This window comes from Sapajus apella, unplaced genomic scaffold (genome assembly GCF_009761245.1).
Source record: "Sapajus apella isolate SASKATOON/1434 unplaced genomic scaffold, GSC_monkey_1.0 scaffold7, whole genome shotgun sequence".
In the NCBI taxonomy this organism is placed as follows: Eukaryota; Metazoa; Chordata; class Mammalia; order Primates; family Cebidae; genus Sapajus; species Sapajus apella.
In genome coordinates this window covers 11,097,076-11,110,893 of record NW_022436947.1, presented here as the reverse complement: position 1 = coordinate 11,110,893, position 13,818 = coordinate 11,097,076, and the positions used below count along the sequence as shown (strand labels likewise).

The 13,818-nt window shown below is 43.7% G+C and overlaps 1 protein-coding gene and 1 long non-coding RNA gene across 2 annotated transcripts in view; one reads left to right on the top strand and one right to left on the bottom strand.

The window, feature by feature from the left end:
* COPG2 (COPI coat complex subunit gamma 2) overlaps nucleotides 1-13,818 on the bottom strand; it is a 126,400-nt gene that overhangs the window by 16,674 nt on the left and 95,908 nt on the right. Inside the window, exons 17-20 of the mRNA XM_032275959.1 lie at nucleotides 13,276-13,401; nucleotides 12,391-12,453; nucleotides 11,800-11,939; nucleotides 11,068-11,239 (exon numbers count right to left, since the gene is read on the bottom strand). Coding sequence (XP_032131850.1) covers nucleotides 11,068-11,239; nucleotides 11,800-11,939; nucleotides 12,391-12,453; nucleotides 13,276-13,401 — 501 coding nt within the window. The remainder of the gene's footprint in view (nucleotides 1-11,067; nucleotides 11,240-11,799; nucleotides 11,940-12,390; nucleotides 12,454-13,275; nucleotides 13,402-13,818) is intronic.
* On the top strand, nucleotides 7-10,261 carry LOC116550165. The gene is made up of 2 exons (XR_004268261.1): nucleotides 7-5,510; nucleotides 5,703-10,261. It is a non-coding gene; the product is annotated as an uncharacterized LOC116550165 (long non-coding RNA).

The window sequence follows — 13,818 nt, the reverse complement described above, 5'->3', positions numbered from 1 at the left end:
GGGAACACAGTTCCCGACAGACCACGACAAGGATGACAGCGAGCAAATGGATGTAGCCGCAAGGCACCAGGGACCATGGTGGTGGAGCTGGGATTTCCAACGCCTTGGTCCCAGACTGGAGGACTCAGGTGGAGGAGTGAGGCCAAGAGAAGGGCCCTGTGACACAGAGGAAGTGGGCTGTGCGGGTGAGCGAGAGCAGAGAGCAGGGGATCTGTTGTCATGGGGAAGGAAGGTGCAAAGGGGGATGGAGACAGCATGGAAGGAGAGTTCTTGAAGACATGGACGCTAAGGAGGGACAAGGTGGGAGGAGGGTGGGACTGGCAGGAGCACCCAGGAGGAGCGGAGGAGCCAGGTCTCAGGCAGGGCAGGAGAGGTAGGCTGAGACTGGGTGCATTTGTGTCGATGTGGGGAGGGGGGTGGGGGGAGAGAAGAGTGAGTGCTGATGACAAAACTGCGGTGGTGACAGGAAGAAGTAGAAGATTCAGAGGCGCATGCTCCCCAGAGTATAATGAAAGGACATGAAAGGAATCAGGAAAATTTAGGGGAGTCAGGGTTGTTGGGCCCTGGAAAGGACCCATAGCCTGGGCCACTGGGATGTGAGCGTGGAGAGCAGAGTGTGTGGATTTGGTACAGTACGTGTGACGCAGAGATGTCTGCATCTGCTGGAGCAGTGGGTGTGGGGCCAGGTCAAGGAGGGAGGACACATCTGAGAACATGACTCAGGCAGTGGAGAATCACAGATGGTGCTGGGAGAAGGCAGGATGGTGCAGGTGGGACAGTACCTCCCTATGCAGTTCAGGAAGAAAGCAGGAGGAACGAGCAGCCTGGGCCCAGGAGCTGGGAGAGCAGAGGGTGAGTTGACAGTATGTTGGAGAGCAGAATAGAGGAGAAGTGTTCCCCAATGGGCAGGAAGAATGAATTGGAGCAGGTTATGGAGCCCAGCACCTTAGAGAGGTGAGCTTGTTGAGAGGATCAGGGAATGTGCTGCAGCAGCAGGGGCACGCCAAGGAGCAAGAGTGGGTGTGAATGCAGAGAGTCCTCTTTTTTGCCCAAAAGGGGCAAAGTGTTTGATGCAGGTCATGGAGAAAGCATGGTATGGGTAAGACAAGGGAGGAGTGAAGAAGAGGTGAGATGAGGCCACAGGAGCAGGGTGCAGAGGTCTTGGCACCTTGGGAACATTGAGGGCAGTGTGTCAGTTAAGGGCATGGTGAGATGATGAAAGGCCAGGGGACACAACAGAGAGACGAAACCACTGTTCCTTAGAGGCAGGACTGAGAATGTAGTGACCACTGAGAATACGGGATGATTAGGGGTGAACTGAGACAGCAGACAGACTCAGTACAGCAGGCTGAGGACACGGACGCTGGCAGTGGTGGCACTGGTTGGGGGCATGGCAGGAAGGGGTCAGAGCTCAAGAAATATTCCTGAGTCTGTGGATTGACTTGGAGGCGGCAGGGCACCGGCACTGGATGTTGAAGATGAGGTGGAGTGCGTTTGGGAGATGACCGTGGAGGAAACCGTGGATGGGTGGTGTAGGATTTACATGTGAACCTTGTGTGGAAAAAGTGAGATATTGAAGTGGGGCAGCCTTGCAGAGGTGGTGTGATACAAGTGGGGTCCTGGAAGCTCATGGGAAAAGAAAGATTTGTGGTGCATGAGGGGAAAGAAGATCATGAGCCCGTGGGGAGCTTACTGCCCATACAGGGTCAGATGCAGAAAAGGGGAAGGAGGAAATCAGAGTTCCCCAGATGGGGCTTTATCAGATCTCAGGGAAGTTGGTGCCATGCCTCTTACCAAGGCCAGCCCATAGGACTAGGGCAGGGTGGAAAAATCCCAGGCTTTTCAGAAGTGGATCCTTAGGAGAAAGTAGGGAAAAAGCGCCTAAGTCGCTCAGGGTAAATGGAGGAAACGGGGCATCACTGCACATTCAGGCAGCACGTGCATGACAGGTAACCTTGGGGCTTGGGATGGTCTCATATGTTTTGAGTCCATTATGTTGGCAGAAAGATGCTTGCAAGTGTTAGAAAGAACTAATGGAGAGGAGACAATTCCCAGTGACCACTGCGTCTGAGCTTTTGTTGTCAAGGGAGCCTGAGAGGATGGAGGAGGTGTAGCTTGCAACTGAAAATACGCACTACACCACACTTCACCACAGAGGCGCATGAAGTAGAAGAAGGGGCCTTCAAACATAGGTAGCATCTTAGATTTAGTGGGAGATTAGGTCAGTAGTAAATGGGCACATCGGAAGGCAGTATGCCCAGAGGTTGGAGAGGATGAAGGTTTGGGTGCTGACACAGGTGCTTCATTTTTGGAGACTTTTTCAGAAGGCAGAGAGGAAGAAAGGAAGGACAGGATGAATGGCAGGACCTGTGTAAAAAGAAGGTCTTAAATTCTAAACAAGGGTGTAGTAAAGGCAGTGTGGCCAAGAGGGAAAGAAGAAATGGTGGATCCAGATGGCTTCAATGGGTAGTGCAAGATCAGGATGACGGGCAGGGGTGCATCAGCTCATGGGGGCCCTATCAGAGGTAAATGGAAATAATGGAGGTGAGGAAAGGAGGAAGTGGCAGGATTGGCTGGAGAGTTTTGTAGGAACTCACTTCATGGAAGAGAAAGAGAAAAGAGGAAACAAGGCTAAAGTGGAAGAGGGGAAGGAAAAGGCAGCTTAAGGAAGGCATTGGCCTTGCCTTAGGAAGTGGATGAGTGAAGATCTGGAGGAACAACAGAAAACAGTGTTGAAGAGAAGCTGGGATAGGGAGAGGATGGAAAAGTTTGAGTGGTGAGAGCAGGTCAAAGCAGTTGAGCGCATCCCTAGAGAAGAGATGACCGAGTCGGATGAAGCAACAGGACCTGGGTGGTTGAGAGAAATATAGACCACAGACAGGCAGGTGCCTTCCCTTGGCCAAGGAAGCAAAGAGACGAAATGTGTCACAAGGGGAAAGCCTGCAAAAAAGAATGTGGAAGTGGGACGATGAGGCAGCGCAACTGGGGAGTCACCTACAGAAGACAGACAGGGTGGAGGGTCCCCCAGGGAAGGATGGAGGGCAGAGAGTGTGGTGGAAGGGAGCCGGGCAGGACAGCCACGGGCAGGACAGCTACAGGCAGGACAGCCACGGGTGGAGCCAGGTGAAGGGGGAGGTCCCAGAGTAGGAACAAAGGAACCTAGAGTGCTCAGGGCACGCCGCAAGGTTTGGCATGGGGAAGGGGAGGCATAAAAGGGGTGGACAGCAATGGGCAGGAAGGAACGGCTGCTCTTAAAGCCTTGAACTTTATTGCAAAGGTGCAAATCTTGGGCCAGGCTATTTACTATGGATCTGGTGGGGAAGGGTTGTTTGGTGGGGATGGAGTATGGGGTAGTGTCTGGGTTGGGGTTGACTGGGTTGGAAAGGAGGGAAGGACTGGGAGCAGTGGGGTATGAGTGGGAGAGGAAGTTGGGAACCAGATGGGGAGAACCAAGTCAAATTCTGGGTTGGAAAAAAACCTTATTTAACTGAGCTAGTGGGTTACATGTCTAATGCTGACGGTGATGAATACAGGCTGGGGAAGACTTCTGAATCCACCAAAAGAAGTAAATGATAGTGGTTTCTTGTAGGTCAAAAGGTCAAGGTAAATGGTTGGTTTTTAGGACACAACTGTGAACTTGGGAAGCAAAGGGGGAAGTTTCTGCAGGACTGTCTTGTCAGGGATCTGAAAAAAGGAGGCGGGATTAAGGAAAACTGACAATAGTAAGCACCCATAATAAACAGGTTGAGACCGAAGATATTGACACAGTGCCTGAGAGTCCTATCAGGTGGGAGGACAAGAAGTATGGGGTGGGGAACAAGTCTCCAATGCACACTGGTGTTTGGGGTCAGAGGTGTGTTAAAGGGCAAATAGGGAAGGAATGAAGTGGTTCCAAGTAGAGACTGCCAGGCCTAATGGGGGTGGGGAGGCAAAAGAGATGTTTGAGTGGGAAGTTTCATGGCAGGAATTAGAATGGTCTGGGTGTGAAACGAGGGAGTGAGGCCTAGGCAGTCAAGGTGGCCGTCCACAGCAGTGATTCTTATCTGGGGTGGGGGGTGGTTTTCACCTGGAGGGAGGGCTGGGGGTATGGACCCCCAGGCAGGCCTATCCAATCATCTGAGGGGTGTTGAGCTCAGAAAAAGTAAGGGGGAAAAGCAGTCTCTAAAAGGAACACAGACAATAGCAAAGGAAGGAACTGAGCCCAAAAGATGATTCTGATAGGCTGCCTTGGGGTCCTGCATCCTCAGGTGAGAATCACTGGTGGACATGGGAGGAGGGAGGGCTGGGCAGAGATGTGAAGTATGAGGGGAAGAGGCACATGTGGCAGGGCTGAGGGAGGCATCAGGTTCAAGACTGTCAGGTATGGGAACACAGTTCCCAACAGACCACAAGGATGACAGCAAGCAAATGGATGTAGCCGCAAGGCACCAGGGACCATGGTGGTGGAGCTGGGATTTCCAACGCCTTGGTCCCAGACTGGAGGACTCAGGTGGAGGAGTGAGGCCAAGAGAAGGGCCCTGTGACACAGAGGAAGTAGGCTGTGCGGGTGAGAGCAGAGAGCAGGGGATCTGTTGTCACGGGGAAGGAAGGCGCAAAGGGGGATGGAGACAGCGTGGAAGGAGAGTGTCTTGAAGACATGGGCACTAAGGAGGGACAAGGCGGGAGGAGGGTGGGACTGGCAGGAGCACCCAGGAGGAGTGGAGAGTTGGGTCTCAGGCAGGGCAGGAGAGGCAGGCTGAGACTGGGTGCATTTCTATGGGGAGGATGAGGGTGGGCAGGTGGAGAGGAGATAGGAGTGAGTGCTGATGACAAAACTGCTGCGGTGACAGGAAGAAGGTAGGAGATTCAGAGGTGCATGCTCCCCAGAGCGTTTTCACACAGTGTGAACAAAAGGACGTGAAAGGAATCAGGAAAGTTTAGGGGAGTCAGGATTGTGGGGCCCTGGAAAGAACACATAGCCTGGGCCACTGGGACATGGGCACAGATAGCTGGGCAGAGCTTGTGGATTCGGTATGGTACGAGTGACGCAGAGATGTCTGCATCTGCTGGAGCAGTGGGTGCGGGGCCAGGTCAAGAAGGGAGGACGCACCTGAGAACATGACTCAGGCAGTGAGAGAATCACAGATGGTGCTGGGAGAAGGCAGGATGGTGCAGGTGGGACAGTACCGTGCTGTGCAGCAGAGGAGGAAAGCAGGAGGAACGAGCAGCCTGGGCCCAGGAGCTGGGAGAGCAGAGGGTGAGTTGACAGTATGTTGGAGAGCAGAATAGAGGAGAAGTGTTCCCCAACGGGCAGGAAGAATGAATTGGAGCAGGTTATGGAGCCCAGCACCTTTGAGAGGTGAGCTTGTTGAGAGGATCAGGGAATGTGCTGCAGCAGCAGGGGCACGCCAAGGAGCAAGAGTGGGTGTGAATGCAGAGAGTCCTCTTTTTTGCCCAAAAGGGGCAAAGTGTTTGATGCAGGTCATGGAGAAAGCATGGTGTGGGTAAGACAAGGGAGGAATGAAGGAGAGGTGAGATGAGGCCACAGGAGCAGGGGATACATTGTACAGTAGCTTTAGATGGCACTTTAAGGAAGTATAGGCAGAAAGTTGAGAAACTGAAATAATTATGAATGATTATATATTGTTACAAACATTGTTTGATGCAGGTTGTGGAGGAGAAAGCATGGTGAGGAGGGTAAGACAAGGGAGGAATGAAGGAAGGTTAGAGGAGGCCACAGGAGCAAGGGGTAGATGTGTTGGCACCTTGGAAACATTGAGGACAGTGTGTCAGTAAAGGGCATGGCAAGATGATGAAAGGCCAGGGGACACAACAGAGGGAGGAAACCACTGTTCCTTAGAGGCAGAACTGAGAATACAGGATGGCTAGGAGTGAAGTGATACAGCAGATGGATCAGTACAGCAGGTCGAGGACGTGGATGCTGACAGTAATGGCATCGGTGAGGGCAGGGAAGGAAGGGGTCAGAGCTCCAGAAAGATTATTGAGTCTGTGGACTGACTTGGAGGTGGCAGGGCACATAGGACTGGATGTTGAAGATGAAAAGGAGTGTCTAGAAGATGACCATGGGAGGCAACACTGTGTGTAGACTGCAAAGTTTCCATCCGCATGTAGTGAGAGAGAAGCTGAAGTCCGGCAGCCATTGGAAGGCAGTTTTTGGAATGCAAATTGGATGATGGAAGTTTATGGCAAAAGAAAGGACAGGAGGCAGGTAAGAGGGGAGATAACTTTATGAATTTGTGCAGGGCTAAGCATCGGTAAAAAGGGCTGACATGAAATAGGGGAAGGTGGAATGCAGAGTTCCCAAACTGGGGGCGCTGGCAAATCTCAGGGGCACGTCAGTCGTATGTTCGGGGTAACAACATTTAACCTCTCGTAGTAACTACTTCATTGAGTGGGAAAACAGAAAAAGAAAAAACTTTGTGGAGGGTGATGGTAAAGCAACCCCAACCGATATGGAAGGCAGTGTTAGCCAACTGATATGGAGGGCAGTGTTGGTAATCACTGGAAGTCAAGATTTTGAAAGCAAAAGATTAACAATGTAAAATTTGCAAGTGTGGGGGTTACACATAGGTTATTATGTGTTTAATGTGATCTCCAGCAAAATTAGCAGAGGCCAAAATAAAACGAAGTATTAGTCTATTTAACAAGATTGGAATTAAGGGGACAGTATACAGGTTATATCAATTTGGGAATTATTTAGGAATGTTAAGAGTTGGTAAGGTGGGTATTGTTGTCCCTTGATCCAAAGTATAGAATAATGGCAAAGAAGAAAAGTATAATAGAAAGTCCTTGTCATTAGGGAATTTGGTGGCTGCCTTAAAACTCCTTCAGGGAAACACTTCATGAATGCTTAGAGTCAGGAGAATAAACGGTCCCATATAGAGATAGATTTATGAAGCCAAGTCTGAAGGAAGAGCTTCATTAGCAATCCCCAGAATGTCAGTTCTACTAGCCAAGGATGCAGGTGAGTATGTTGGATACCAAGAGAACAGAAAGGAAGTGTTCTGAACACTGGAGGTGGGTCAAGGAGGAAGCTTATACATATTCACATGTGAATCGATTTCAAGGATGGATGAACAAAGACTGGGTGGTACTAATATGGCAGGTTTTTTTTTCCCCTGAGGCAAAAGGCAGAAATGAGTGGGTATACCATGATTAAATTGCATACTGTAGAGATGGGATTATTTAAGTAAAGTCAGCAATAAAAATTATAGATACTGAGGACGATGGGGTAGAAAAGAGATATCAAATAGGTAGGAAGATGGCTTGAAAGGGAATAGGAGAAATTTCAGTGAGTCTGAGGAATGGTAGACTGGGAATAAGACAAGTAAGTGGGTGAATAAGGAGGTCTCAGACTGAGAATCCTGGCATATCTACCAATGGGTCAGATTGTAGGAATACTGATTTTAAAGTCAGGCTGAGGCCAATTCTAGTGATAAAGGAAGGGGGAAGGGTGGCTGAATCGTAATGTTCAATCCCCCTTTTTTAGTATTTGAGTTAAAATTCAGATTAAATGCTTGGCTTAGAAGAATGCAAAGTTTCCTCATTAATATGGATCCCAGTGAGTGAGTGGAGGTGAGTTAAAGAACTCTGAGGCAAATCTTACTTAAGTGAAGTTGTGTTTTTAGTATAGAATGCTGAGTTAATATGGTTAATACTGAACAAAAAATAATGGAAGGGAGACTACAGATTCAGAGAAGAGCTATGAGTCTATCAGATTGTATGGTAGCTTACGATGGCACTTTAAGGAAGTGTAGGCAGAAAGTCAAGAAATTGAAATAATTATGAATAAGTCTATGGCAGGTACTATTTCTAATGGAAATCAGAAAATAAACTCACATACATGTACTATTACAGCTGATCTTAGTATGAATATTTTCTATTAAAGATTGTTTTAAAATAAGTTGTTTACATTTGTCGAAATGGTTCCAGATGATGAGAAATATGATGCAATAAAACCTGATAAATAAAAGCAATACAAAGATTAGAAGGGTTCCAAATAGGTAGTGGAATAAAAAGTTAAATTGGTAGTGGCATTAAACAGGTCCAACATGTGGAACAATCGGTAGAATGTTGTGTATATAACACATATTGTTACTGGTGCAATAAATATTCAGGAGAAACAAAGCTGCTGACAGACAATGAATGCTTGGAAGGAATCTTGCCTTAAAGGCTTTTCTAAAACTTTTTGGGTAAAGGACAAATTCTTGAAGGATGAAAGATAATAAGTAGGACTAATTACAGAGAGACTCATGATGCCCATAGTCTTTCAAGAAATTGCTTTTAAGAGAAGGTGTTATGGTAATATATTGATGTTGGGTTAACGCAAATTTTTCAGATAGGGTAGATTTTTATATATTTATAGAGTAAAGGGGAGGAGGAAAGATTAAACGTAGATTGAAGAAAGGAATAATTGATGGAAAAACTTTCTGGAAGAGATTAAGGATATGTGTTTTTTGAACTCTTGGGAAGACTTGATTCTAGAGAGGATAAAGGGAAAAAGTGGATAGTTCTAGAATTAAACACCAAAAGGTTCTATGTGTCTGGAACCATGTAAAGCAAATTACCTATTATTTCATTTCATTTCATTTCATCTTATAAAAATCCTAAGAGATCAAATAATTTGTCCAAGATTACACAGTCAGTATATAGCAGGGTCAGAATTCAAATCCTCTTCTATCAAACCTATATTCCTTTCTATTATGATATGCTCCTTTCAAGTTGAAGGAAATCAAAAATCAAGAATTTGCTTTGTCATTGTGATTATAAGGGAAAATATTATTTTTCTGAAATGAGACACACTGATGTTTAAGACCTTAAGGTGATAAGTAAAATTTGGAATATCTGTGATGGGAAAATGCAAAAAAGGAGGGAATGGATAAAAGATATCTATTACCATCTATGGCCTGGTATTTCACTTCTTTCATTGTATAACATGATTTTAGATTGGTCATGGATGAAAAATTTGAGAATTCTGACAAAAACTAAATAGAAAGGAGTTTTTAAGCAGGTATATGATGGGTCAAATATAACTTACTACTAACAAAACAAACAATTCCCTATATGCCAAACTTGTATAAACAAAAATCAAACAAACTATCAAGCAAAAGAGTCCATAGCCAGCAGACCAAATGTTGAAATATCTGGGCTAATTTGTAAGATCTATGTTTTAAAACTCCTTAGTGAAGAGGGGCGAGAAAACCTCTCTCCTCTTTTTCCTCTCTTGGTGGAAATGTTTTCTTGTTGTTGGTTTTTTCCTATACTATATATGTAATTTCTATATTGTTTTGTGTATTTTGGTATTATAAAATTGTACTTCTTAGATTCTGTTAATAATGCTTACTGGGGTGTGAGGCACCTGCATTATCAGTAAATTGAACCTGGAGAAGTGGGAGGAGCTAGTATTCTCAATTGGCAAGGGATTGATTCTTCGATGGGTTCAGCATTTCACTTTCCTCTGAAATTAAGTGGGAAAGTAATAGCATCCCTTAAAAAGCAGAACATTGGTGAGAGGTAGAATAGCAGGAGGAATTTTGAAACATGGAGAGATGGCTACTGGAAAAAAACCAATGAAGTGCAGAGTCTCCCAAGATGATGGTAGAAGCCACAGGACTACATTAAGATTGGGCCCAAATACTAGTTTAGAAGAGGGTAAATAAAACTAGCTTTACTTAAGAGTACAGCCAGCTTAATTACTGGCTAGTGGACATATTTCAGACAAATCTAACTGAAGAGAAAAACAGACCAGGAGAGAAAGCCAAGTTATAAGGAAATAGAGAAACCTCACAAAGGGATAAAGGAGGTAATTAAAGGTTAAAGCCAGATAGCCTAGAGCTCAAAGGAGAAATCCTGGAGGCCAGATAGGAAAGTGCCTTCCTACTCAGGGGGTTAGGGATCCAGGGTGGCTGGAGAATAGAAGTAGAGTTCTGCCCAGGGCCAGAGGGAAAAACCTGGGATTCAGACACAGCAGTGGTGCCAACTTGAATCTACCTCGTGCTAGAGTCTGAGTAGCCTGGTCTATCACCCAACACAGATAACACTGGACAGGGGCTCCCAGGAAGCAACATCTAAGAAGGGAGTTTGGAGAGGGGCTAAAAGAAAGCAGGTTAAGCCCCAAATGTAACGGAATGATGACCAGGGATAACTATTTACTAGTGCTTTTATGATTTCTTGTAACTCTGTAACTTCCCCAGTATTTGTTAATTTTTTTGACTTCTGTTTTTCCTGTACTTATGTGTAGTAAAAGTTTTCAAAACATAAATGTGGTGTGTGTGCTTATTTCTTTGAAAACTGGGTAACAGTTATGAGTATTGTGCAATGAATATGAGAAGAGAAATCAAGTGGGAAAATGGCGGTAGGGGAATCAAGTAGAATAAATACTTGACATTCATAAGGGATAGGTCACAAGACCTTCCCAAGTTTCCAAATAAGTAAATACTACTTTTGGCACTAGCTGGCTGTCTTTCAGGGGCTATTTCTACCCCCTGCAAAGACTGCATGTGGGTCAAGTAGAGACTTACAAAGCCCTTCTTAATGTGGACACACATGGTTGGCTAAGCCACTCACTAAGCTGAGACATACTCTCAGACACCAGCCTTATGCTACAGGACCTTCAAAAATGATGTATTTTTAAATGCTGACAATCTACTATATAACCAAGTTCCATCTAACTCGATAGAAACTTCAAGGAGAAGTGGGTCAAAACTCTTCATAGGAGACATCAGGTATATGAACTCTCACAGGGGTCACATTATTCCAACAGAAAGCTTGAGTTCCTTTTTGTGCTACTGCTATGCACACGCAGTTTCTCTTTTAAGATTAAATGTCCAGCGAATTATACTCAGAGATTTAGTTTTAAAATTAGTATGTCTGCGGCAGTAACCAATTTTATAAATATATATATTCACACACACACAAACCCATACACACACACACTCATTATCATTACATTAAATTCTAGAAGAGAATCACATTCTTAAACTGAGCATTTGTCCAGACAGTTGAAGAGCTCACAAGGTAATGCATTCTGAATCACATAAGTATCTCTGCCCTTCTGAGAGTTAGTACCTGCTGTAGGGTCATCATCAGGCAAGCGAACAAGAGTGTAACATATTCCTGGCTGGTTATAAGGGAGGCTGGGGGCTGGGATACAACACAGCACTTCATAGGAATCTGATGGCTCCATCTGCACTGTCACTTTCTCCAGCAGCTGGTCATTGAGAGTGTTGGTGCAGTCAAACTGAAAAGTCAGTAAATGGAAAAGTTGTGAAGAATAACAAGTTGTTATCCTTCCCACTCATAACCCACAACTCAGCTCTGGAACCCACTATACCTTCTATCTCTAAGGAGCAGGGTAGGTCTCCTCCTAAGATTCTTCTTTTGGCAACAGGGAGAGCCTTATTCTTGAGGTCTTTTGTTTATATTATTCACCAGCTTTTTCTCTTTCCTGAGACTGCTGTACCAAACAAGATGGCAGAAGTCTGATCGCTGTCAAATCTAAGTTCTTAGATAGCCCGCTTAATCTACCTTGATGTTAAGTGATGATTTTAAAAAGTTGGTTATACTTTATATTGTCCGACTTCTTCACACATTTCAGTTTTAATGTCCTTTAGATTTTAACCATCAAAAGTTACCCATCACATGAAGGGATCTCTATAGCTCTGCTGTTAAGCAAGAAAACCAGAAATTCTGCCAAATTAATTCTCTATAAAAGAGACTAGAATTATAGGTAAAGGATATTTGTCTCAAAGCATACCAGCTTATACTAAATCCCTACAGGAGCCAATGGTATTATCTTACCTGGAACACAATGTGATTGGTAAACATATGCTTGATACATCGAACAAAATATTCTGTTTCTGCTTCTGTAAGTTGAACAGGCTCAGAAGACTTGAACAAGGGTCCTATATTCATAAACTCAGGAATGGCAGCCAATTGTTCTACCAAGAAAAAAGAATGTGGGATATGAAGAAGACAGACAAAGACTTCACTTTGGATGCTTAAACATGTTTTAGTTTTCACAGCCTAATAGTTGAACATTTAACTAGTATGTCCCCAAGCTTTAGTGAAATAATCTTTCAAGTAAAAGTGAGCTTATATATTCATAAAAGCAAAAAAAAAAAAAAAAAAAGAAACTTAATACTTATTTATTTTAGAATTAGTTCTCTGTTAACCAACAAGATACAGATAAAAACAACAATCCCAGTTAGCAATTACAAACTGGAAAGTTCATGGACTCCAGGTATCCTTGGCAACTATACCATATGGTCTTCAGCCACACACATATTTCCTATACTAAGAACTGATCAAATTGAATAAAATGGGTGGACTTCATTATATTTACAATGCCTAGGGGCAAGATGATTACTTCTAACCATCAAATCATCATACCTTGGAAAATGTCTTGTCTGGAAGGAGCCAACTTCTCTGGCTTACTAGCCACAAGTGTGATTTCTATAAAGACAGATACGAGCAAGTGAGTGAATTTCTCCCCCTACTATCAAGCTACCAATACAGACAGAGATGAGAGCAGACATTTCTAGCAGATATATAATGAGCTATTACTAAATCATACTTATAGGTTATCTGTCACTTCTGGTGGAGGACACTCAAAATGTATTTAGTGAACATATGTTGTGAAACCATCAGGTAAGCCCTAAAAATATAGAATTTACTTTAAATGGACTGGGATGTACAAAAATTACTCAGAAAAGGAAAAACAATTTATTTTTAAAATCTTCTCATGATCAAAATAGGAAAAATTACTTATATCAACAGAAAAATTGAAAATAAGCATAAAATTGTTTCTTCCCAGTTTTGTGTTATAACCACTAAACATTTATGTCTCTTTTTTTTCGTAAGTTTTAAAGTTAGATATTCTTTGGGAATATTTTCATAATTGTGTCCCATAAATTCTTTTAAGACAAACCTCCAATAACAAAATTAATTAACTTAGAGATTATCAACTTCAGAAAATAAAAATAGGAGGTGACAGCACTAATGTTGCTCTGAGATGCACAGTGGCAACTGACTTCAGATACTGTAACATTTGCATTAAAAAAAAAAAACCTTCATCTTGGAGTGTATTACATATTATTGCTTTTATGTAAAAATCAGGAGTTTTTTTTTTTAACTCTAATAAAAATATGTCTTAAATCTAAAAGATTTATGAAGAGTGACAATTAAATGAGTATTAGATAAAATATGCTCATATTTTTTAGTTTCACAAAACTACTTATACACAGAAAAACTAATAGAGTTAATTGTTCCCATTACCTGCTTTCTGTTCAAAGATGGGAGCCATAGCGAGAGGAATTGATTTCATGTCAAATGGTTTTTCTGAAGGCTCCAACGTGTACTGGTGTAAGGCTTTTTCCATCCCTGGTACAGAGACCGTCAAGCCTATGAAACACAGAGAAATCTCAGCATTATAACCTCATGCCAATCCTCGAATCCAAATTTGCAATATTTATCTAAGCTTTCTGAAGGAAGAGAACAATATAACCAAAAGCTTTATAACTTAAATATAAAAATAAGGATATTATTGAAACTGCCTTATAAACTTGTAAACTGACTTATTTCATTCAAGGAAACATGGGAGCAGAGCATACACATTTTCTTTTTTTTTTTTTTTTTTTTGAGACAGAGTTTCGCTCTTGTTACCCAGGCTGGAGTGCAATGGCGCAATCTCGGCTCACCGCAACCTCTGCCTCCCGGGTTCAGGCAATTCTCCTGCCCCAGCCTCCTGAGTAGCTGGGATTACAGGCACGTGCCACCATGCCCAGCTAATTTTTTGTATTTTTAGTAGAGACGGGGTTT